The sequence below is a fragment of the Calliopsis andreniformis genome, chromosome 6 (assembly GCF_051401765.1).
Source record: "Calliopsis andreniformis isolate RMS-2024a chromosome 6, iyCalAndr_principal, whole genome shotgun sequence".
Taxonomy (NCBI): Eukaryota; Metazoa; Arthropoda; class Insecta; order Hymenoptera; family Andrenidae; genus Calliopsis; species Calliopsis andreniformis.
Window position 1 is genome coordinate 18,772,880 of NC_135067.1, and position 23,230 is coordinate 18,796,109.

Below are 23,230 nucleotides of genomic sequence, written 5' to 3' on the forward strand. Positions count from 1 at the left end.
ATACGATCCATCATAAAATCAGAATAAATGTCCCAGTCACAGTGAAATAGCCAACGACTGAAGGATGAGAGGAAGAATTTCGCTCCCCTGCTGCGTGGTATAATGTTCACGATCAACGAACCGATGAAACTAATTATAGCAGCGTTTTATCGAGCGAAGGAGCTTATTTCAGCCCGAATGAGACCGTTGAAAACGTTCGATCAGCAAAATTTCTGATGGATCCAGCCCCTCAGCCTCGGGTTAAATACACCCGGCAGGTGTAACTTAATGAAAGCGATGAGTGGTGGGCTCGGGCACAGAACTCATCCAAAGTTATTGGACTCCTCGAGCGGAAGAGGAAGTAGTGAAACAAAGAAGACCTGTGGCGAACGATTTCATAGCACCCTCCAGGGGTCACTGGTGTCCCGTAATAACTTTCAAGTGGCAAACTGATGTTTCGAATTGTAACGTCTCTCAGATAATCCCTTCTCGAGCACCGATGGTTATACATATTCCATCGTTCTGACCCGAGAATCGATTCTGTCGAATAGAATTTTAAATCATCTTTTCCGATACCGTTTTGCTTTACTTTTCTCCTTTGCGCTCGCACGTTTTCCGGTCTGTTTGGACTGGCGACGACGCTCCAAAGAATTGATGAATCTTGTTAAAGTGCTCGTCGAAACACGCTTCGGCCATTAAGAGCTTCGAGTTCGAGCGTTCGTGAAAGTTAGCCGAAACAGTACTTCTCGCGAGGCTTTTCAATTTTTAAGTACTGACTGCGAGCTAACGCTTCTTTTTTGTTCAATGGCCGTGACTCGAGAAGAGATGAGGATGTCGAGTTCAACTGTACTGTTTAATGACAGCAGTGTTATGTTTTCGCGTTCTTATCAGCAGAGAAGTTCAAGAAAGAAGGCACGTTGATTCCATCAATTAAGTAAGGTCAAGAGAGGCACCGAATGAATAAGACATTCAAAGCCTCTGGTGAATAGGAACAGTGTAGAAAGGAGCCGCGTCCCACTTGGTCGGACGAATGAAGACTGCTAATAAGGATCAACGCCAGCAGTTGCCAGTATAAAATCGACGCGAGCATCTCTGGCAAAAGGGAGCAGCCGTCAAAGCGGAAGCATCGAACTTCGCTTATTAAGCGACATCAAGCTGCGACGGATAATAAAATCGAACTTAAAAAGGTGCCTGACGTTTCGCCTGTCATCTGTGAAGGCGGTATGGAATTCTTTTATAGAGAGGAAATTTCTCAGGGACCTCAATGTGGAACAGAATGCCATAAGTCAGAAGTAATGACCTCGTCTTATGGAAAACTAAAGAAGACTTATTGACAGACATTTGAGTGTGACAGGAAATATGAATTTATGTAAACAAATTGAAAACTCAGAGGATTGTGGATTTCTGTCGCTGTGGTTTCAGAAAATTGACACTTTGCATTTGGTTTGACCTAGAAACAGAAGCTGCGGAGACAGATCCCCAATTTTATTGGAAGACTTATCAATAAGATACGTTGAATTTTTTAAAATCAATAGGTATTAAATTAAGCGTTGCTAGAAAATACTGTCAACTCAAAATGCCAATCATCCGTGATTACCATGGCGGTAACTGCCTTAATACTTCCTTCCCTTATTGCTCTCCTGAGCATCAAACTACTTTTCAAAGTACCTGTGCAAAGAATAACAAACCTAATCAGACGTTAAAGAACCAGGAAAGAGGGGTGGAACAAGGAGCTTAATTACAAATTATCCTCGAAGCTCTCTAGCCAATGGCTGTCGATTCTCGATTCGCAAGGCAAACTGAGCAGCGTTTTTCAAAGGCAGCCCAAAGGAAGGCCTGTCGCAGCGGGAGGCTGGCTACGAGGTGCCGTGACTTACCGATCGATTGCTTCCAAGTCACGGTCGGAATGGGGAATCCTTCAGCCTGACAGGCGATGGAGACGCCGTGACCTACAACGGCGTTCTGGTCGATAGGTTCCACCGTCCACCGCGGCGGCACTAAAAATACGATCCAATTGGCTTAAGATCTTCCGGCTCGACAGCTCGCGCTTCGAACGAGCGTTTCATCCGGCGCCTGATCTCGACCGATCCTCGTCACCTCGACAATTCCTCTGACCTCTGTGTCCCAGCAGACCCCGAATCGCCGTCAATTACGGCACTCGCGCGCTTTGTCCGACCTTTCACCTTCTCCCTTGCGCGTCGAACGTAAGAGGACCGTTTTCGTTCAACGACAATGCTTCGTTTCGCTGGACGAAACAGCTGGTCGTTTCTACTTGAAACGTGTTCGTTTCCGGGGGCCAAATTGAACCCCCTATGGGCTGGTCGACAGGTGGATCCTTTTGGACGGATTTGTCGCTTCTGCTCGGGGGATAAGGAACAGAGGAAGGCTACAAGCTTTCGGGGAATTGTATTGGTTACTCGTTGGGGCTGGAAGTGGTAATGTAGAAGAGGGGTGATTCATCGTGGGAGAATGGATTGACAATGCGGAGCAAGGGTTCTTTCAAAGGGGAATTAACCTGTAGCTGGTATGACAGGCTCATGGGATTTATACTAATTCAATCTCTTTTAGTATTACAAATATCTATGTATTACAGAGTGCTTCTGAATTGTGAAGTCTTGAATTGAAACAGTAAGTAGAAACGGATAGTAGTGGTCAGACGGGTTAACCAAGTTCATCAATCGTTTCAATTGATTGCCACGTGAAGAACAATTTGGCTCCACATTGTTCTATCTGCTTTTACACGGAAATGAAACCCTTTTTACCTGAAGGAATAGACGTAAACAGGCTTCTTCAATATTTCGAATCGTTAAGATCGTCAAGGGGTGAGGAAATTTTTTTATAGAACGATTGGCATTGATGAGGAACTCGTACCTCGATCAATCAATGGGTCCTCTATCGTTCGAGGCCGACTGACGCGGAAGATCACTTTCTGTCTGACCAATTAGCCATTGTTCTCCTGAACATCAGAGGCAGGAGATCGAGCGACGAGAATCCGCCTGGTCGGGCCACAATCTCTACTACTGTTTTTACTGTCGCGTGTAGCTGTTTGTACATATTACGTATTCGTGTGGATGTGAAACGCATGCATTCTCCAATCGGTTCGATGTACTGCATACTTACGCATCGCTAAGTGTAAGTAAACAACAAATGTGTGCTTAGGTTGTGGGTGGCGATGTGTGTGCATGTGTGTCAACAAAACCGATACACGGTATGTCTGTATCTGTGTGGATTGGATTTACTTGAATTGACGATGTCGCATCGAAGGGATGGAAATGCTTACTTGTACGTTAGTCTCGATCAACAAAGGAGCTAATTACCAAGAAAACTTTCGAGCATTAATTGAAGCTAACTAAAGAGTGAACGAATGGAAAATACTTTGAAACGAGAGAGGGAGAGACATGCATTGTACGAGATAGAAATAAAAAAATGAACGTGCTCGTTGCTTGAAAACGTATTCGTAAATAGAGAACTAAACCTCGATCGTTCAATGAAGGAGCATTAAAATGGCGAATACAATAAAAGGTGAAATTTAAAGGAAAGAAAAGGGGGTAACTTATCGATCGTGCTCGTCAAATAAGAGGGAATGTACTTCAGAAAAATTGTATCGGATAAAAGTATATAGTGGTGGGCGAGGAAGTAACGTGTCGCATGCGTAAATCGTTATTGATAAAAAATATAAGAAACACGGCAGGCAGGCATTCCAAGTAAAAAAGATTGTAAATATAGAAATATAGTAATGATCCCAAACGTGATAATTCGAATAACAAACGTACGAACAACGCAAACCTATCTCAAAATGTTACTTGTGTAATAATATTACGAAGAGAAAACACGCAGAAAATTCGAGGCAACACAGTAAATGGTTAAATATATTACTTTCCAACATTCTTCCATCGTCATTCCAAGTTGCTCGTATGTATATAGATATTTGAAATTTAATGAAAAATAATGTAGAATGGAAACGAATGGAAAAAAAAAGGTTGTACGAGATACGCACGAACCAGAAACGTTAACTACGCGAACGCATGCTTTTACACTCTGTCACAGACATATCTGTTGCATTGCACGAGCACAATAAGTATCTCTCGGTACACGAGACCGCTACAGAGAAACAATCAAAGAATTATGGATGATACTCTAGCTAATATGAACACGCGACAACAAAAAGTCGAATAGTTACGTAAAACGGAGAGAAACAGAAAACTCAAAGAACGATTGAACAACATAAAAACGTGAAGTCTAAATCTAATTAGAAAACAAAAAAGAAAATACAAAAACTCAGCTTGTCCAATTATTTTACTCTACGTCGAACTTTTCTTTTTGCAAGATGCTGATGATCGTGAAAGGATGTACGATAAATAACGATGAACAGAGAAAAGAAACTAATAATATAACAACAATCAACTCTCGTACTGTCTCTTTAGTATCTTCTCATATCTCTTTTTTCTTCCGATTAGTCGTTTCTTCTCGTGTTATTGAGCTTACCGGCTCGTTGACGTATTCAACATGGCGATGATCTAATCGTCGATCGGTAGGAAAAGCGTGGCTGTCCCGGCACGTAATTACACGAACGAAAGAAATCGTGTCCACGAGTTCGTTAGCATGCAGTAGAAAAATCAACAAAAGTGGATCACGCGTTGTAAGCCTGCCTCCCTAGAAACGAGATTCTTTCTCTTCTGTCGCACGTGTGAGATAGATAGAGATAGGACAGAGAGCTCTGGGCTCCCTATATTGTGCTAGGGCCTATCGGGTCGTGTCGTATCCCTTTTTCCCTTAGCCGTTAATCGCTTCCTCGCGCGAGTGCTGTCGCCTTGAAGAGGATTGGAGTATCGGTGTCGTTCGCTTCTTCCAACTCGCGACAGGTCCAACAACCCCCAACAGAACGCCTCGAGGGGGACGCTTCTGGTCGAATGCACTCCTCGAAGCATTACCCGATTCCACGGGAGCACTATGTGGAACGCTATGCGGACCCCAAAGGTATTCGGAGGAAACAATCCTCTTCGAACCTGGTAACCCGAATTCGACTATCCAACGAGTTTCCTACAGACACGGATAACTGGAATAGTTAGGATCACTCTGGTGACCGGAACAATACTGTCGGGATGATTCCCTCAAGCTGTAGGGCTTTTTCGCGCGCGTGCCCCTTTTGGAACAGGAACGAGGAGACCTGGCTCGAGGCTCGAGGAACAACGTTTTCGCGTCGAAAGATATTGCTGTTCCCCCGTTGTTTGCCATCCATTCTTCTCGGTGAAAGGCGTCGGGACGACAAAGGGCTCGGAGACGCTGCAAACGGCAGGCGAACACAAAATTCCCGATAAAAGGCGCGTCGATCGTAAACCTGTTGCAGAACAGGAGACCGGGGCCGCTGATGAACGCGGGGCGAGCTTGAAAGCGTCATCGACTTCCGTTCGCGCTGCTGGGACGTGCATCGCGCGTCTCTACCCCGTTTCTACCCCGCCTCCCGGCATTTTCGCGCAAAAGGGCTTCGAGAGGAATCCGTTTCGCAATTCGGCCCTCGTATTATTGAGGCGCGCAACTTTCCAGCGAAATCGCTCGCGAAATTGTAGAGGAAACTTGACGCTTAATTATTTACGGACGTAATGGAGGCAACCAGGAAGAACTCGAAAGGCTGCAATGCTTGTTTTTAAACGGTGAATGAACTTGAAGGGATGTATGAATGTTTCGCTGGCGCTCGTCGAGCGCTATGTACGACTGCTAATGGGCTTTGGTATTCGAGGGGATGAAAGGCATTAGTAAAGGCTTATACTCACGAATGAGACAGTTTAATTTTGTTAACGGAATCACTGGGAATTTTTAAGCCCTCGTATTCGTTTGGGGTAGGTGTTTCGTGATTGGCAATTATTGACAAGGGGCGCTTTTGGGGGAAGTTTGACAAAGAAATCGATAGAGGAATTGTGAGGGTAGCTTTAGATGATTATTGTACGTCTTTGTACATGAGATCAAGGATGCTGATAATGCAGTCGAACTTCTATAACTCGAAAATTTCTGAAGCTACAAGTAAAAAACAATTGACTCTAATTCGCCTTTATCAAAACCTAGATTTTAGAAAGCTACAGCTACTTAAAGCCCTTTAAGCTACATATTATTATTCAATGTCCTGTCTCAGTAAAATCTAAGTCTATCCCAGTCTGAGCTTATCGGCCCACGAAGAGTAGGTGTAAATCCGACTTTTACTAACGTCTTTAACGTAACACGAATTATTGCGCATAAAATCAGACACCGTCGTTTCCATTTGATGTATCCTTCTGAAACACGAAAGTACGCAAGTATCTATTTCCAACCGCCAAGCAAAATAACAAGTCGGCTAACAAGTTCTTTTAGTTGAAATGACGCATGGGTCGACTGTATCTCCATATCCCTTCTAAGAGTTGAAATATGTATGTACCATTTCCTCGTGCCGAGAGGCTTTCATCTAGAAATGGCTTTCGAATGACGAGCGGCGCGGGTCGTTTTATAAGCATTAGGACACACGTATCCGATAACGGGTAATGCGTGCTTGGTCGCGTGCGCGTTTATCTGAGCACGGTCGTCGTTCCCGTTCCAGCTGCTACATCTAGGGGTAGCCGGAGATGTTATTCCCTTCTGGAGCACATCGTCGTCCGATTCCAGGACACCGACCGTATACCGGAAATACTGCTACGACGCGACAGGGCCGGCTGTCTGGCTATAATAATGGGAAACAAATGGGAAGTCAGGTGTTCCTTATCGTCCCGAGCGATACTGGGCGAGCTCCTTGCCCGTTATCATTCTCACCGCGAGGACCATTCCTGCCCTTATCGTTTCGAACGTTTTGCAGATCGACGGAAATCGCAATCCCTATTTTCCGATCGATTGACCCTTGTTTCGATAGGACACTGGCGCTTCGCTTGAACACTGTGATTTCATCTGGCACGGGATACGATTATTCGTAAGATTCGGTGCTATTGCTTGAAGACTCTATGGATGTTTCTTCCTATAATTTTTCCTGATCTCTTAATAGAGTTGAGAGTTATTTAGAAACGTGAGTGTTAGATTTATGGCACCTACTGGCTTGATTTTTAGCATATTTTTCATTTTTCTTTGAGGATTTAATAGCGCGAATACTAAGTTTAGAATAGACTTGACTACTCTACCGTCTAGATTTCCGCAGAACCACAATCATTTAATTCGCAAAACTCCCATTCCCAGAGCACCGATTCCAGCAGTTCTATTTAGAATCTGCATAATAACCCCTTAATAGACCGAACCTGTCAATAGCACCGTGCCAGAGGCCCTCAATGCGTCTAAGAACCGAGCAGAAAGTGCCCCCTCGTTTAGTCGATCGATGAAACGCGAAAATTTCCGGGAAATCCGCCAGCGGAGTTCAGAGGTTGCACGAAAATTATTTCGCGACTAATGATCTGTGTCCAAGGCATTGTTCTATCCACAACACCTTTTTTGACGTCGAATTGGACCAGATAGGCTATGGAAATAGTTCGTTAACGAACGGAATGTTCGAATGTCATTCCAGGGCGCGAAAAACTCCAGAAAAAGGAAAAGTTGATCGAAAAAAAAAAAAACGATACTGAAATCACGACGAACGCGTATACATTTCACAAACGCATTGATTCGCCACCCTAACTCGAATTTACGGCTAGTTTTTGCATCTGCCACCCGCGACAGGGCCGCCCCTAGTGAATATGAATGGCGGAGAACATTATGCTGCAACCGAGCTTGTCGCACCTTAATACTCCCGACATTTGCCGCGTTGCTTGAAACACCCAACTGCTGTTTCATGTCTTTTTTCTTCCTTTTAGTCCTAGCCATCCCACGGTCCCGCCCCAAGGGAGAGAAGCAGGCGTAATGGATGTTATCGTTATCAGAAGAATTCATTTTCAGATAACGAAGATTAACGCCACACCCACCCCCTATTTTCTTCGACCAACCCTTCCCCCTTGGTACATTATTATTTATTTCGGTGTTGTTTCTTCGCGAATAACGTGCAATTCATCTCCACCGTCTCATTTAATTGCCCCCATGACTGAAACGACGAATTTTTTAGTTGCTTCCCGTAGTTACGAGTTTTGGCCTTTCAAGCAACTTCAGCTTCTTCCCATTCCCACCGAAATTGCCACCAATTCTGATTCGTAAGTGAGTCCGACGAATACCTTTGGCGACTCGAAATCGTTGGACTTCTCAGAGACTTCTTGCAAAGTCACATTACACTGCCACCTTGAAATTTCGAAACTAATTTCCTGTCCATCGTACCATAATACGAATACTCTAGCGAAAACCTCGATTTCTACAGTGAAAGAAAGTTTCATCCCCTTCGTGGAGCGTAGAAATCGGGCTGATAACGCTGTTCGGGGGAACAGAGAGGACGTCGTTGTCCCGAGAAAACGGGCATTCGAGTCGCGGAGTGAATGCTCGTTGGAAAAACCTGTTCATCGTTCTATGCTTAAACTAAGGAAAATCTCGATGCGTGGGAGGGAAAAACTGTAGTTGGAAAACTGTGATTGCGCGAAGGGAGGAATACAATATAACTTCTGGTGAAAATATTTGGAGACGGTTCTCGAAATTCTTGCTTGGATGATCTTGATTATGATTCTGCAGAGTAGTGCAATATTTTCGAGGTTAACTAACAACATTTTGAGTATCTATAATTTAGTAAAAATTTAGGAGAGGATCTAAGCTACTAAAGATTGTTCACAGCTCTGTGCAGTAAGTCATCTATAACACCATCTCTTTGCACTATTTCTCCCAAAAGGCAAAGGAATCCCTGGATTCCAAACTCTAACCGAACTTCAAAGGGTCTCTCCATCGGCGAAAAAGTTTTCATGAAATAGTTCTAGTGGATGGCATCTCGCGATCAGGACGCACCGAGCAATTTTCCTTGGGATTCTGAATACAGGCTACGTCGAACTTAATCCACTGGAGAAACGTCAGCATTGAAGGATCACGGAAATCTGAGAGGATGGGCCGTGTTGAGATAAGGAGAGGAAAGAAGCTCCGAGAGGAAGCTGGGCCACCGGAAACGCTGCACGGAATCGATTTCACCGAAACACATACCGTACTCCAATCCTTCCCCATGGCTTCTCGGTTTTCTGTGCCGTAATATGTATATATATACATCTGTGTATATACATTATATATACATGGTGGTCCATGGATTACAATCGCTCAAAATATTCCTTTCTTTCCTCGGCAAAAAACTGTTATAACCATTTAAAAATTTTGGAAAGTTGAAGCAAAGAGATGAGAAGATTCTTAAGAAGATCCTCCTTTTTTAAAATTGATTTTTCTCAAAAAGTAGATACATGGTATTCAAAAAATGTTGGATTAAAAATATTCTTCCTCTCTTTCTTTTCTGCAAAATTATTTGGAGGTCATTCTCTTACACTTACATAAAATCTAAACTAAAAAACTTGAAAAACTTTCCATTCGTCTCTATATACACTCTCCTCAAGAAAGCTCTTCCAAAAAATAATGCTACCGCAGAAGATGATAGTATTCAGAGCGACCATAATCCACGGTACGTGTCACCTTGTACATACGAACACACACACAGACAGAGGAGTATATATCGGCGCACACGGTCTTATGTACACAGGTTCTTACAGCTACCATGTCGATTTTTGTTCTTGCTCGTTTGTGACACCAACCAGCAACGGAGAGGCTGGTCGAGTACTCGGCCAGGCCAGCGACGTTGCTGATCTGGCACGTGTAGTTCCCGCTGTGCTTAGCGCTGACGTTATTTATCGTCAGGATGCTGGAAAACGGCGGATAGTCGCTTATCTGTATGTTGTTGCCCGTGTGGACGACGGCCGCGTTGGAACCGGCCGACGACGACGACGACGACGACGATGAGGACGACGACGACGGCGACGCCGACGGACCGTCACCGGGCCTGACCTGTATCGGTTTCTCGTCCACCAACCACGTGATGTTGAACGGCTGGTCACCCTGGCTCGTGGTACACATTAGCTGTGTCCTCATCCCCTCCGTCACACCGTTCTCGAAATAAAACGGCGAGATCCGCGGTGGAACTATAAACGTGACGTGTGATAATAGTTGATATGTACCTGCGTGCCGCCGCTAACCGCTCCCCTATACGCGTATCGAGACCAGAGACGACACTTGTTTTCGTTCCCTTCTTTTCTCGGGGGTCTGGGGTCTGATTCGGCGGCTAAAGTAGGGAGGGTGGGAGCTCGGGATATCGGGGGGGTGAATCGTGTTCATAAAGGAGACGTACAGCGTTCGCGATGAGACTTCTGTGCGCTTTAATACGAAGCTGACACGAGATGGCAGTAGAGATTCTGTAATAATTTGTACGTCGAAAGAAGACAGCAGAGTGAAAGAGCGCGGCCGCGTGCATCGGAACAGCGGCAACGAGTTCAAGAGATAATTACATCCAAATCGAGAAACTCTGGTCGAGTCCGCTCGGGTCAACGAAATGGAATTAACAGCGTGGCTCCGCGTCGAAAAGGACGACGGGCTAATAAATCTTCTTCCACGGACGTCTAAAATTAACATTAAAATACAACTCGTGGATACAAACTGCTCCGGGTTTAATCCATTTCCGGGGAACGAAGGGAGTGTAATTAATGTTTCCCTCGGTAGCGGCAATGTTTCGAAACAGTCTGCAAAAAGGAGCACGGGTTTCCATAATATCGCTGCTCGTCAGAATGAAACACGAGATTCCTACGTTTTTCTCTTTCCTCTCGCGTGGCCCTCGAAGTCTCATCGATGCGATGGGGCGATGCAGGAAGGTCGCGAGGCGTGAAACTGGAGGCCTCTCGTACCCTTTAAGGAGCCTCTTTCGTTCGATGCCCGCATGCCTTTCACGAGAAAGGAAGCTCCAGTGCGCTATTCTAGTGTCTGACCAAGCACAGGGCTATACCACTTCCCCGTGCGCGAAACATCGCTTGCAGAGAATCGTGGACGTAGGAAACCCGATAACAGCGCGTTTGGGCTCCTTTCATCGCTTTTCGCCCCTCGTGACCTCCCGACACGGGCGCAGGACAGGTGCAACGTTCACACCGCGGAAGCCAGAGTCCGTAAAAAATGGCTGCGCGTCCATAAATATTGAAACACACGCGCGCCCCGCTGGCCGGGAAATGAACATTTATGACCCGTGGCAACTGTTAATGTCCACCAATGTGTCTTTACGAGGCTGCTGGCCAGGGAAGTTGTCGGTAAGCCGCCTACCCGCGCAATGGCGGCAGTCAGCGACGCCGGGTGGTTGCGATCGAAATTTTTCAGTGGGAACGTTGAACCTGTTTTTCGCTGTACATTCCCCCGCTGCTTTCAGTGTGCGTTCGCGCGAGCAAAATGTTTCACGAGGGCAGTTTTCGAGAGGATCGTTGGCTTCTGCGTTCGCTGCCAATCTACATACGTGACGTTGCGTTACTTACCATGGCCCCTGCGGGCCGACGAGTGGATTAGAAATCAAAACGAGAGAGAAAACTAGCTGGGACGAGGGGACGCGAGAGATCTCGCGCGTATTTCGAAGTGGATTGATGCACAGTGATTTGTATTGAAATTTTAGCAGGATTAGTAATTAATTGCGTGATAGAGAATTGAAATCGTTGATGAATTAACTGCATCGTGATCTCTCGCGTCGATTTCGTCCCGTGTACGATTCACTACAGTCCCAACGATATTACTTCAATAACGAATGATAATAATAATGATAATGATAATGAGAACGATGATAGTACACAGATCTCGAGCGAAACATAGCACAGTCCTCGTAAAAAGTAACTGCTCTACTAAGTGATAGTAATAATGATAAACAGCTCGGTCAGTAATCGATGGAAAACGTGATCGATACAACACAAAGAGAAATATATATATGTAATAATATATAATATCCAGTGAGAGCAACAAAAGTGATACGATTCATTCGAACGGGGCTAAAAGATAGGGCACGACTCCTACTGGATCGTGCGAGCGTGTGTATCGTTTAACAGCGAACCGACGACGTTGCAAAAGATTTACCATAGAGAGACGGATGTATAAACGGTGGTGATAATCAATCAAAAGATACATTACGTGTACTTCTCGTTACGATATACGTTAATGCTGTATGATGCATGAATACACGGTAGTTGTGCGAAGTGATTGAAAAACCAGCTTGGAAACGGTCAACTTTTACGGTGAGAAGCGGTCTCACGCTGTGACATCGAACCCAGATGCTTCGCGCCGCGACTCTGCCACAAAATTAAACGATAGATCCTAATCTGACACAGGATAACTCCCTTTAATTTCACAGCAGATCATTCTGTTCGCGGTCACGCAAGAATCATAATAACCATAATCGCGTGCTTTCTATTCCACACGGAATACAAAGCATCCCAGAATCGTCGATGTCACAGATAAAACACGATCTACGAACATACTTGGCCGACTGAGCGTCGATACACAGTAAAAGAAAGACGTTCGTACAAACGTGATAGCACGTGACACATTGGTAAGATATCGTTTACATACACATATACATAAATATATAGAGAGAAAGATGTAGATACACATACGTTTCAAGATCGTATCCGTACAGGTAAATCTGAAGCGTGCAATTAGGCGTGCATAGAGAACAGCGTGCAGGATCACAGAGACAGAGTGTGTATAAAGACAGAGAGAACGAGGGGATACCAAAATTGGAAGTAAGAGATTGAAAATTCGCAGCACGTTTGGACCAGGGACAACGTTCTCCCAGCTTGAGGGGGTACTCTCGCGACAGTGTCCGTCATCTAAATTGAAATCTAATAATCCGCGATGGGGAACCGTGCGGCACATCCCGCCGCGATGGAAATCGTCTTCAAATCTATTATTAAAAAAAACTGCGCTGCAAAATACACAGATTTCAGCAATGAAATTCATGATGCACTATGGTTAGGTTGTCTCTGGTCGAACGCACTGCGAGGCGTGCATCTTGGACTAGCATGTAGCAGAAACAGGTCGCATCGAATGACGTCAGACTCGGCAATCAGGTCCAAAATCATCGACGATTTCCAGTGTACTTGGTGCTTAAGAAATTCGACTCGCGTACGGCGACAGAGGTGAACAGCGAGATAATTGATACGTCAATGTCAGCTAATATATTTCAGGGCACCTTCTATCGGGCAAGTGGAAGCAAAACTGTTTTTTCTCTTCGCGAAACAGAAGGGAAAATTGATCACGCGGGGATGCACAGGGTCAAGCAGGCTGATTGATCGATCGCGTTAGACCGCGCCGCCGTGCTTCCTTACCGGACGATCAATCAGTTACTTTCCAACGCTAGCATATAATCCGTTCGAGCTGGAAAATCGCCAGTCCTTATTACGCTCCGTGAATCTCGGATCACGGGGAAGGCTGAGCGCGCGGAATTCGAGGCGCTCCTCTGCCACGAGTACCTTCGGCGCAGTCATCTAGAATACTACTTGCAAGTGGTGTAACTTTAGACTTAGTCGAGCCAAATGAGGGGTATGACGCTGGCTATCGTTTTTAAGAGGAGTTTATATCTTGTACGAGTATATATTAAAAGCAGGTGAATTTAATGAATTATTTTTTTAAGAAAAAAGTAAGTTATCTAGTTGCAAAGAAGTTTATCAATTTTTTTTCACTTCAATAACCGAAAAGAAGAACTTATCTTCTTATACACTGCCATAATTTATTCTTCTACTATCCATAGTTTCCACTAAAAAAAATTGACAAAAATTGCTTCTAAAATTGTAGTACACTGGAATCCCCCTTGGTATACCCTTAGAATATCCCCCATATGATCTCAAGCGATCGACGTATCACCGAGAGGGTACTCCGAACCGCGCCGTCTCGCGATTAACGTCAGCTTGCGTGCCGTGCAATTAACGTCAGGATCTCGCGACGCATCGGGGCATGCAGATGCGTCGAGATCGAGAGCAGCGATCGAGGATGAAAAAAATGTCGAGAAGAGGGGGCGATGACGGTCGGGGGACACCTCTGTCGCCGTGCAGCGTGAACGAAGAAGTACACCAACGGTGTGCGTTTACCGTTGACGTGAAGGAGTGCAGAATGAGCGACGGTGGCAGCGTCATTGGCCACGCGACAGGTGTACGTGCCATTGTGCGCGGGTGCGATCGTGCTAATGCTCAGGGCGCTGGTAAAAGTGTCATATTGCCGGACGGTAATGGCCTTTCTCGGTGAAAGGCCCTGCTCGGCCTGGCCGTCGGCCTTGGGGCCCCGCTTGGGCCCCTTACTCGCGTCCCCAGGACCGGCCGGACCCTGGACGCGGCCATGGCTGGACGACGGAGCATCCTGCGACGTCCTGATCGTCTCTATTGGGACGTTATCTTTGAGCCACGTGAACGTCAGTGGCAGATCGCCAGTCACGACCACGCACTGTACGCTAGTACGGTCCCCTACGTTTAAATCGCGAGCAAAACTGAAAGGCGTGATTTTAGGTGGCACTGAAAGAACAATACAAAGACAAAAGGTGGCATTCCAGTCAAAGCGGTTCAGAACGCTAGAGAATCGCGTTTCTTTTGGGGAGAGGATCGAGTGGCATTGGACATGGGGGAGAAGATTAATCTGGGGCCGAGGGGCGGTTGGAGAGAGCACGCACGTCGAACGGACGGTCATAATCGTCCACCGACGTCGTCGGATTCTCGATCGATAACTATTTCGTGGCATAATCTCGGGGAGCGATAATTATTTCACTTTCAGATTTCCACTGGGAAGCTACCGTTTAACGTTTAAATCCAGTTCCTCGAAGTTCGCGTAAGCCACAGGGAAGTTCGATGCCGATCTAAGAATCCGACAACGTCGGTCAAGAGAGAAGCGAGTTCGTAGGACACTCCTGGCAGCGCTCGCCAGCGTCATTGGAAGAAGATGGGCCCGAGAAGTTCGTAGGAACTTTCAATCGATGGGTCGAACGAGAGCGACTCCTTCTTAATGAGGATGCGCCGAGTCAAAGGCTGTGCATATTGTGCCGCTTCTAATTACAGTGACGTTAATTAGATTTCCCCCGTATGACTAAATTAGAGCCCTAAAACGTGGCTTTGAGAAGCCTGCGAAGAATATATTTTTCCCATGGCTGAGAATTTTGTTACACCGTGGAGCTGCTGCGCGAAGTGTCCTAACGCGCGGCATATAAAGGATATCGTTTTATTGCGGTTGTCTATATATAAACGGACAGCTTCAGAGATAGAGCGCGCGCCGTGAACTTTGCCAGTTACCCCGTGTTTGCTTTACTCTGGAAAAGTTGGCTTATCGACAATCTTCGCAACCTCTGCTGCGCATTTACGCGTGCTTCTACAAACGCTGCACTTAACTCGGCGGTGTCTGAGCTTTTTAGATAACGAGATAGACCATAGTGGCTGGCAAGGACTCTTGGGAAAGTTGTGACAATTTCAGCGGATGTGGACTAACTAATACTCGAGAGATTCTAATTTACAAAATCTAATTTTGAATATCGTATGTGCAGATAACTTTGACAAATTTATTTTTTTAGGGAAATAAGAAGATTGAAATCAGAGGACTTTTCCTCTTCAGTAGTATAGAATTCAATTTCAAAATATTGAAAGCTGATAGCTCGGAAATAAAAATGTGTCGTGTTGGCTTGTTACCACAAATATGTTGCAAGCGCTCAATCGAGCAATTAATCAAGTGAAAACGAAATCAGAAGGACTCAATAAATCGAGTATAATAAAATTGAATCGCGTTTCGCCACCAGTTACATCTCTTTCACCCACTTTGTGCATTTTCCCAATTTCACATCCCCTTATGATGTTATGAATGTAATTTAATACGCGTGGCTGTTAATAACTGTAATTAATAAAGCCCAATGCGTATCCCTTTTAATGGAATACTCGACGACAGACGATTATTGGGGAGCTGAATGACTGATATTTATCCCCGACTGCCGTCGAATTTCAATTGATCTCCACATTTACCCGCGCAAAGAGCTTCGAAAAGTTCTGGAAAAATATCCACGGTCGCATTAATGCACCCCACCAACTAACCCTCCATTTTTCGGTTAAAGATTCACTTTCCAGAGGCCGGCTCAATCGACAAGCTTTCGCAATTAATTCCCAGCGCGAACATCCCCCATTCGCGAGCAAATTTCAAGTCCATCGGATAAACGGCGTGAAAAGTGGCACGGGTTACCGTGAGTTTCCCCGACGAAAGGGAAAACAATCAATCGACAGCACTCCGATTGATTGCTTTCAAGCTTGCATAATTCGGCCCACGCCCGTTCAAATGGCAGCGTCTGGTTTTCATCCTTCAATTACGAAAATTGCCGATAAAATCGCCACGTCCTCGCGCCGGCTGTAACTTGCAACGCGGGGGCGAACTGTCAAAGTGCACGGCGCCCGCATGAAAGAAACGGCGACTGAGTCACGCAATAGAATATCGATGCTTCGACAACAGCGTGTTTATGTACAAGTGTGTGCGCACACGTTTGGGTGCACGGGGTGGTCTTTGACGTGTTCATAAAATTGGGTTACTCTTGGATGAGAGAATAGATAGTAGGTTACTGGACTTTTAAAATAATAGAATATTTATAGTTACTTTTAATAAAAATGTTTCAAAACTTAATGGCCCCTTTTTTGTACTTTCCGTGCGTCAAAGAGAATAGTATAGCGTACATTCCCCAAACTGTTACGCGAATCCCCTGAAAGTAGCGCGAGCATTAAATTTTTATATATGTTGAAAGTTATCTGCAATTCCAGGAAATCGAGTGTAATATTGAAAATCAAAGGCAGCTCGTTGAACAACTCAATAAATATCAAGAATCCTTGTAGAAAAGTCAATATTAACCTGCTCGATATTTTTCACGCCCTCCGCAATTTTCACCTTCGCGATAAGGCAGAGGGGAGCCTCTTTGAGCCGATATGGAGGCAGCAAAGTTCTTCGTTGACGCACGACGCGATTAACACCCTGGCTCATCCCTAGCACCCCGTGCACTCAGTGCGCACATACAGCGGGCCAATACCTTCCGAGTACGTGGGTATCGCCGCCCTATGAATTTTTATGTACAAAAGTACACGTACACGGAATATAATATACAGAGCAGTTAGGCGAGCGCGTGCAAGGACAGATGCTTGAGCGATGCAGTGAAGTGCTGTGCTCTTGGTGCGTGGGTTCTTTTCGCGAGTGTTGTCAAACGCACGGATATCCGGTAACGCACATAGATAGAACAGAGAATAGAGAAAGATAGAGAGTAGAGAGTGGAGAGAAAGAGAGAGAGAGAGAGAGAGAGAGAGAGAGAAAGAGAAGAGAAAGAGGTAGACGCATACTCGCACACGTACACACCGTAGCGCACATGTATGTACACACGTTGCATCCGTGATTTATCGACACGCGATAAGAGCTCGTAGAAGAAATTTATATTGAACGCCTTGTACGCGATACGATTGGAAAGTCGGTAATTTTGCTTGAAAAAATAAGTCAGAAATGGAGATCTTTCATACGGGGCTTTGTTTCTCCAGAAAAATGACTTTCGAGGGTTGATAAATATGTACAGGTATTTACGATGAAATAATTCACTAAATTCCGATAAACCGATAGTAACCACCTCGATAAATATTTAATTTAAGATTACTAAAATCGAGACTTTCGTGGTAAATGAGAAACAGATATGTGTTTTAAATAACTAAAAGAATATTCGAGTGGACCATAAATAAAAAGATTCCATTTCAGATTCTCAGAATATTCCTCTCAGTCAAAATTACCAATACGCAATCATACCAGCAATTACAAGACACCCACGAATTGCCTCGGGCTGAGAAAACTTTTCAGACCGTATGCAGACGAGTGTGACTCCTGAACGGTTGGATTGCATTTCAGAGAAGCGTCCTGCATCCGCGAGTCAGTGGATCGTGTGTTCCCTTTGATTGTCTCCTCCTTGACTCGCGAGGCGAATCCAGTGGCATAGGAATAAGACGCATCCCCTCGTTCACGGTAATTAACGACTCGATCGCGGTCACGTCGTCGACGAGGGTGAATAATTGTCTGCCGTCGCTGGATTAATTAGTTTCGCTGCAGTCAGAGACTCCCAATTCCTATCGATCATCGGACCATTGTCTCGTAGAATTTGATTTCCCTTTGACAATTTGCCCTTCGTTCCTCTGTTCCATACAGCGGTACAGAGTCGAAGGAATTAAGAGGACGGCAAACATTCAGAGCCAGACTTGATGGATCCTTTCTAAAAGAACTTCTTAAAGTAAACAAAATAAAAGGTCGCAAACTTTTTCCTAGAACTGCTCGAGTCGCGAGAATGGTATTCCTGCACCACTGAAACACCAACCGGAGGATCCTTTGAAGCAACTTACGGCAAGTTTCTCGAATTTTTAGAAGTTCCGCCGCACTTTCCCAGCTTTAGAGTCATAGACAGGATTCCATGGGTTTCCTCGCGAGGCAGCGTCGATTAAACAGCGCGGACTACTCCCTTCAGGGAGTTCAGACGTTCACGTCTACTCGGGTTCGTTTCACTCGTTTCGGAATCGAGAAAGTGTTGAAAAAAAGATTGAAAGAAGAGAAAACACCTCGACGAAAAGTTTCCAGTAGTGGTTGCTGGAGAACATAGTAAAACCTTGATCGCTGTCAATTAAACGGCGACGTATGAACCCTGTTCTTGATACGCGATTGTTGCTTGTAGCTCGTTGTTTCCAAAATTCGCACGCGGAACGATAAACCCGTAATCCAAAGCAATGCTGCCTCGCTTCGACTAATCCCTCCCAGCGATAAATAACAGGATACACGGAATACGCTCCGTGGAACTGATATAGAAACCCTGCGCGAAGGTAAATTTGGCGGCACGCGTCAAACACCCCCGGACATTACACATACACGAACCTGTAATTAATATGCGATTGTCTGGGGAACGGAAAATCACAGAGGGGAACGAGGTAGAGTGTGCTTAACGAGGGGATGATGTAACTTTGCGTTTGTCAGCGCCGTTGTCGATCATCCTTTGACCCGTCGAGTGATCGCGTGCGGCGCTGTTTCGAGACAATTCTCTCGTCCCTCGGGAAGGAAACAATGCCCTTAGAAATCTGTGTTTCGAGAGTTTGTGAACCGAGCTTGTGGAAGGAAATTTTCAAATAATGAAGTGGAGACGCTATTCAGACAATATGGTTAATTCCCAATACCGAGGGAAACAATTTTTCCAATAATAGGTTCAGATTGAAATCTAAAAAGTTTGTGCGAATAAATATCCAATCTTGTCCTACACGTATTATAAGTATTGTTATATTGATGTTGAAATTATTTCTCTGCCAGTACCGAAACTCTCCAAACACAACATAATAAATTCTCGATTTTGATCATACGTGAGCAACAGAATCCAGACGACTCGATGAATCGAGCTGGTCAGCTCTGCAACGCCTGTAAAAGACCAGTATCGGAAAATATTTGTTCTGTGGTCACTCACCTAGGACGCGCACCTCCACCGAACGCTGTGCGGTGAAATTATGCTTATTCCTGGCAGTACAGGTATACGTGCCCTGATCAGCAGCTCGTTGCACGGTATCGATGAACAGACTGCCGTTCGCCACTCTCTGTCGCATGTTGGTGGGTAACCTTACCCCGTCTAGTAACAACATGATCAGCCAATGTACGTGAGAACACTTCATCACAGTGTGTAATCAAAATTACAAGGAAATGCATGTTCCTCAGGAAATGGTATTTTCTGAAGTATCGAAGATAAGCTTTGATTAGCAATTTATGTAGCGTAGATGTAGATCAAAGTTTGTAGATCATCTTACAACGTGCCTCTACCTTTAATTATTGGTTATTAAGCAATTTCGTAATAACGAGAGCCATCTAAGTGTAACGTGCGCTTTTTAATGAAATGCTGACAATTTGTAAAACTCGTTAATACACAAATTTTCAAATGTTTAAACTTTTAAATTTTCAAATACTCAAATTTTCAAATGTTTAAATATTCAAATTTTTAAACCTTTAAATTTTCAAAGTTTCAAATTTTTAAATTTTCAAGATTTCAAAGGCGGTATTCAAGGTATTCGTTCATTTTCAAAAACTTGCGAAGACTCATTAAAGAGCGAGAGTTACACGTGAAGAACTTTGTTCATAAAAAACCGAGTAAACCAACAATTAAAAAAAAATTAAAGCTCCACTATTATTTTCCAGCTCGAAGTCAACTTCATCATAGCCTCAATCTGACACACCGTACACATGAATTCGAAAATTCAGCGGCAGAATCTGGCGTGCGCACGGTAATTGAATTCGCATGGATGCGCTTCTGACTTTAATTACTCGATGTAAATGAGCCGCGGACGGGGTTGGTGCGTTTAATAAAAATAAAACGCGATTACTCACCTTTCTCCCAAATTATCGATTCAATGGGATATCCTGCGACTGGGCATTTGATGTGGAACTGTTTCCCAGCGACCGCTGATACCGTCGACATGGCCCTGACGTACGGCAAGCCTGCGATTGACAAGCAATAAAACATATATTTCGAGTAATTTCCTCTAGCCGCGGGCACCCGCGCTAGTGCTTTTTCATGTTTTCGCGATAACTGACAAAGACGAAGATTATCGACGATCGTGTTGGTTTTATTTCCCCGCTGCCCCAATTTTGCCTCGTAAAAGCTCACCTTATACTAAATTTTACTTCACTGAACCACCCTGATGCGGTAACATTAAATATTAAGTACGTTTTCAATTTTCTCTATAATAAATCATATACGAGGTGTGTCAGAATACATGGGAGTCACTTTAGTGTTGGCTTTAGCTGCGCCGCGATAATTCTTTTAAGAAAATCGAAAGCACTTTTACATACTAAATCCATCGCTGAAATAATTCCCACATAATACAAAACATCCTATATATTACCCTACATTTCATTTCCTATACACCCTACAAACGATTGAAGATTACAGCTGAAATGAAGCCGTCAGTGACTACATTTTTCCCACCCTCCCATGATCCACCCTCGATAAACCAACTGACATGATAACGGTTCCCCGAATGCCAAAATCTCCCCCGTGACGCAAATTTCGCGCATTTCCGTCTTCGCACACCATGCCTCGAATCCCATGAATTCGCTGACGAAACAAAGCCCGCGAGCCGATTTTCAATTAACAGGGACCATTCTCGGCCAAGCAGCGGCGCTAATGACAAAGGATCCCATCGAGCCGATATTCCCGAGGATCGATTCCGTGGGAGGGAACGTAATATTCCCTCGGGTTTCCAGTCAATTTCAATCGACACTAGTCGGCAATTCTTCTCCTTAACAGCCCCCTCTGGCGCCCCCTCTGGCACCCCCTCTGGGCACCACCCCCCTCTGTACTCACCGTAAATATTGAGCCGAGCCGAGTGTCTGGCCTCTCCCGCGCGGCTGCTGGCGATGCACTCGTACTCGCCCCCGTCTTCGGACTTCACCGACGAGATGTTAACGTGCGATATTACGTCCCCGTACACAGTCACGTACTGGCCAATCAGCAGCCTGTCGTTTTGCGGAAGCGGAAATCCATCCAGCAACCAGGATATTTGCGGCGTGGGATTACCCGCGGCGCTGCATTTCAGGGACACCGATGGGCCGGTCTGCATTGTCTGCTCGATGAATCTATACACCAGCTGCGGCGCGATCTCTGTTAACAGACAGGTTACGATCGGATTACGTACGTCTGAAAGCGTCGATATATTGTACACCCGTCCCCCGTTTCACGGACCCACCCTCGACGTCGTCCACTCTTTCCGCGTGTCGCGGAGATCGTTGACTGGTTCTACTGTGACTGCCCGCTGCGGTTGACTGCTTCCACTGTGCAGGCACAGCAGTTCATTAAAACCATACCGGGGGACGAAGTGTCTTTTGTTGGACGAGATTATTATTTTCCTTGATAAATGAAGCGATTTCGAATTTTTTAGCGGACGTGTATGCAGAGAGCTGGTCAAAAAAATGTTCGGATGGAGTTGTGAATTAGATTCTGTGTACAAAGGTACACCAGTAGAGTATTTTGCTTTTGTGAAGGCGTGAGTGGAAAGACAATGGAGAATGAGAAGCTAGAATGCGGAGAAACAGGGATCGAGTTTATGCGTGTGTAGTTTTGCATTTATTTTGTTTCAATTCCTTGCAAACCATACACCAGGAAAAGCAAAGTGGCATGCTAAATGTAAATAATTGTTTCGAGAGTAATTATGCTGGCAATTTTGTAAGTAAACGGTAGATCTCTGGCTTCCTTTGAGATAATATATCAAAGTCGATATGGACTTTAATTAACAAGAGTATTCTCTATCGCTGGAGTACCTCGGCCTGCAATATCCGAGTTTTTCCATTAACAGCCTCGAATTCCACCTCGTTTTCTTATCTAGTGTAACATGAAAGAAGTTCTACTTTAATTGAATTTATAAATTGTAACCTTTGCAAAGTGCCAAAGGGATTCGAGAGGCTCAAACATCTCACGACTCCCTGACGACGAATACCCTCGCTCGTTCTTGAAATCTCCAGCCACGGCCACCGCCGAATCTGTATCCCTTCTCATTAGGTGGACGTTAACAGCGACGAGGACTTTGTCCTAAATAATTAGCCCGAAGATTAATGGATCCCAGGGATTAAGTGTGTCGCGGTCTAACGAAGAAACATTGAAAATAACCGCGGCGCGGTTTCCTGAGCATGCGTTCCAATTCCAGAAGGGCTCTAAATGAACGCGCCGCTCCGCGTAACGAGCCCCGTCGGTAATGAATTCATGAAGTTCATAAGCACGGGCACGCCGACTACGAAATAATGTTCTGAAAGTTTTCGTATGCATACCGTGATTCTTGCACGCCTCGATGCTTATACACGGCCGCACCACCGCCGTACGAGAAGTCGGCGCTCGTCGTCGTTCGATCAATGAACAACACGGGCGAAATTAGAAACTTCCGCGTACAGTTTCGATAAGAAACTGCGCAGGCGTTCGACGGTTCGTCGCGAGAGTCAACTTCCAGTAATGAAAACCTTAAATCTCGCGGGAGGGGGGACCCGTTCTGCGTGAGTCCAATTGAAACACCGCCGTACCAAGGAAGCTATTAGTAAATTAACAATTACGTCTGTCCAATTAGCCTGGCTCGTTATTTCGCCGTTGCAGCCAAGGAGGAGAACTGACGATCCTCGAGCGCGCGGAATAATCTTTGAAAGAGGCGCGCACCTCGAGGCCCGTCTATTTACTCAAATAGTTCAAAACAGAGACAAGGATAGGGAGAAAAACAGTGCTCCCGTTCCCTTCTCATCCGTATCCCACCTTTTTACTGGTACTTCGCGCTCGAGCCTCGATATTTATAGCAAAATTATGTAGATTAAAGAGATA

The 23,230-nt window shown here is 45.1% G+C and overlaps 1 protein-coding gene across 1 annotated transcript in view; it reads right to left on the reverse strand.

Moving 5' to 3' along the window:
• Positions 1 to 23,230, reverse strand: part of LOC143180742 (cell adhesion molecule Dscam2) — a 129,829-nt gene that overhangs the window by 23,099 nt on the left and 83,500 nt on the right. Inside the window, exons 8-12 of the mRNA XM_076380687.1 lie at positions 21,239 to 21,535; positions 20,260 to 20,370; positions 19,352 to 19,510; positions 9,621 to 10,004; positions 1,857 to 1,976 (exon numbers count right to left, since the gene is read on the reverse strand). Of these exons, the coding sequence (XP_076236802.1) occupies positions 1,857 to 1,976; positions 9,621 to 10,004; positions 19,352 to 19,510; positions 20,260 to 20,370; positions 21,239 to 21,535 (1,071 nt within the window). The remainder of the gene's footprint in view (positions 1 to 1,856; positions 1,977 to 9,620; positions 10,005 to 19,351; positions 19,511 to 20,259; positions 20,371 to 21,238; positions 21,536 to 23,230) is intronic.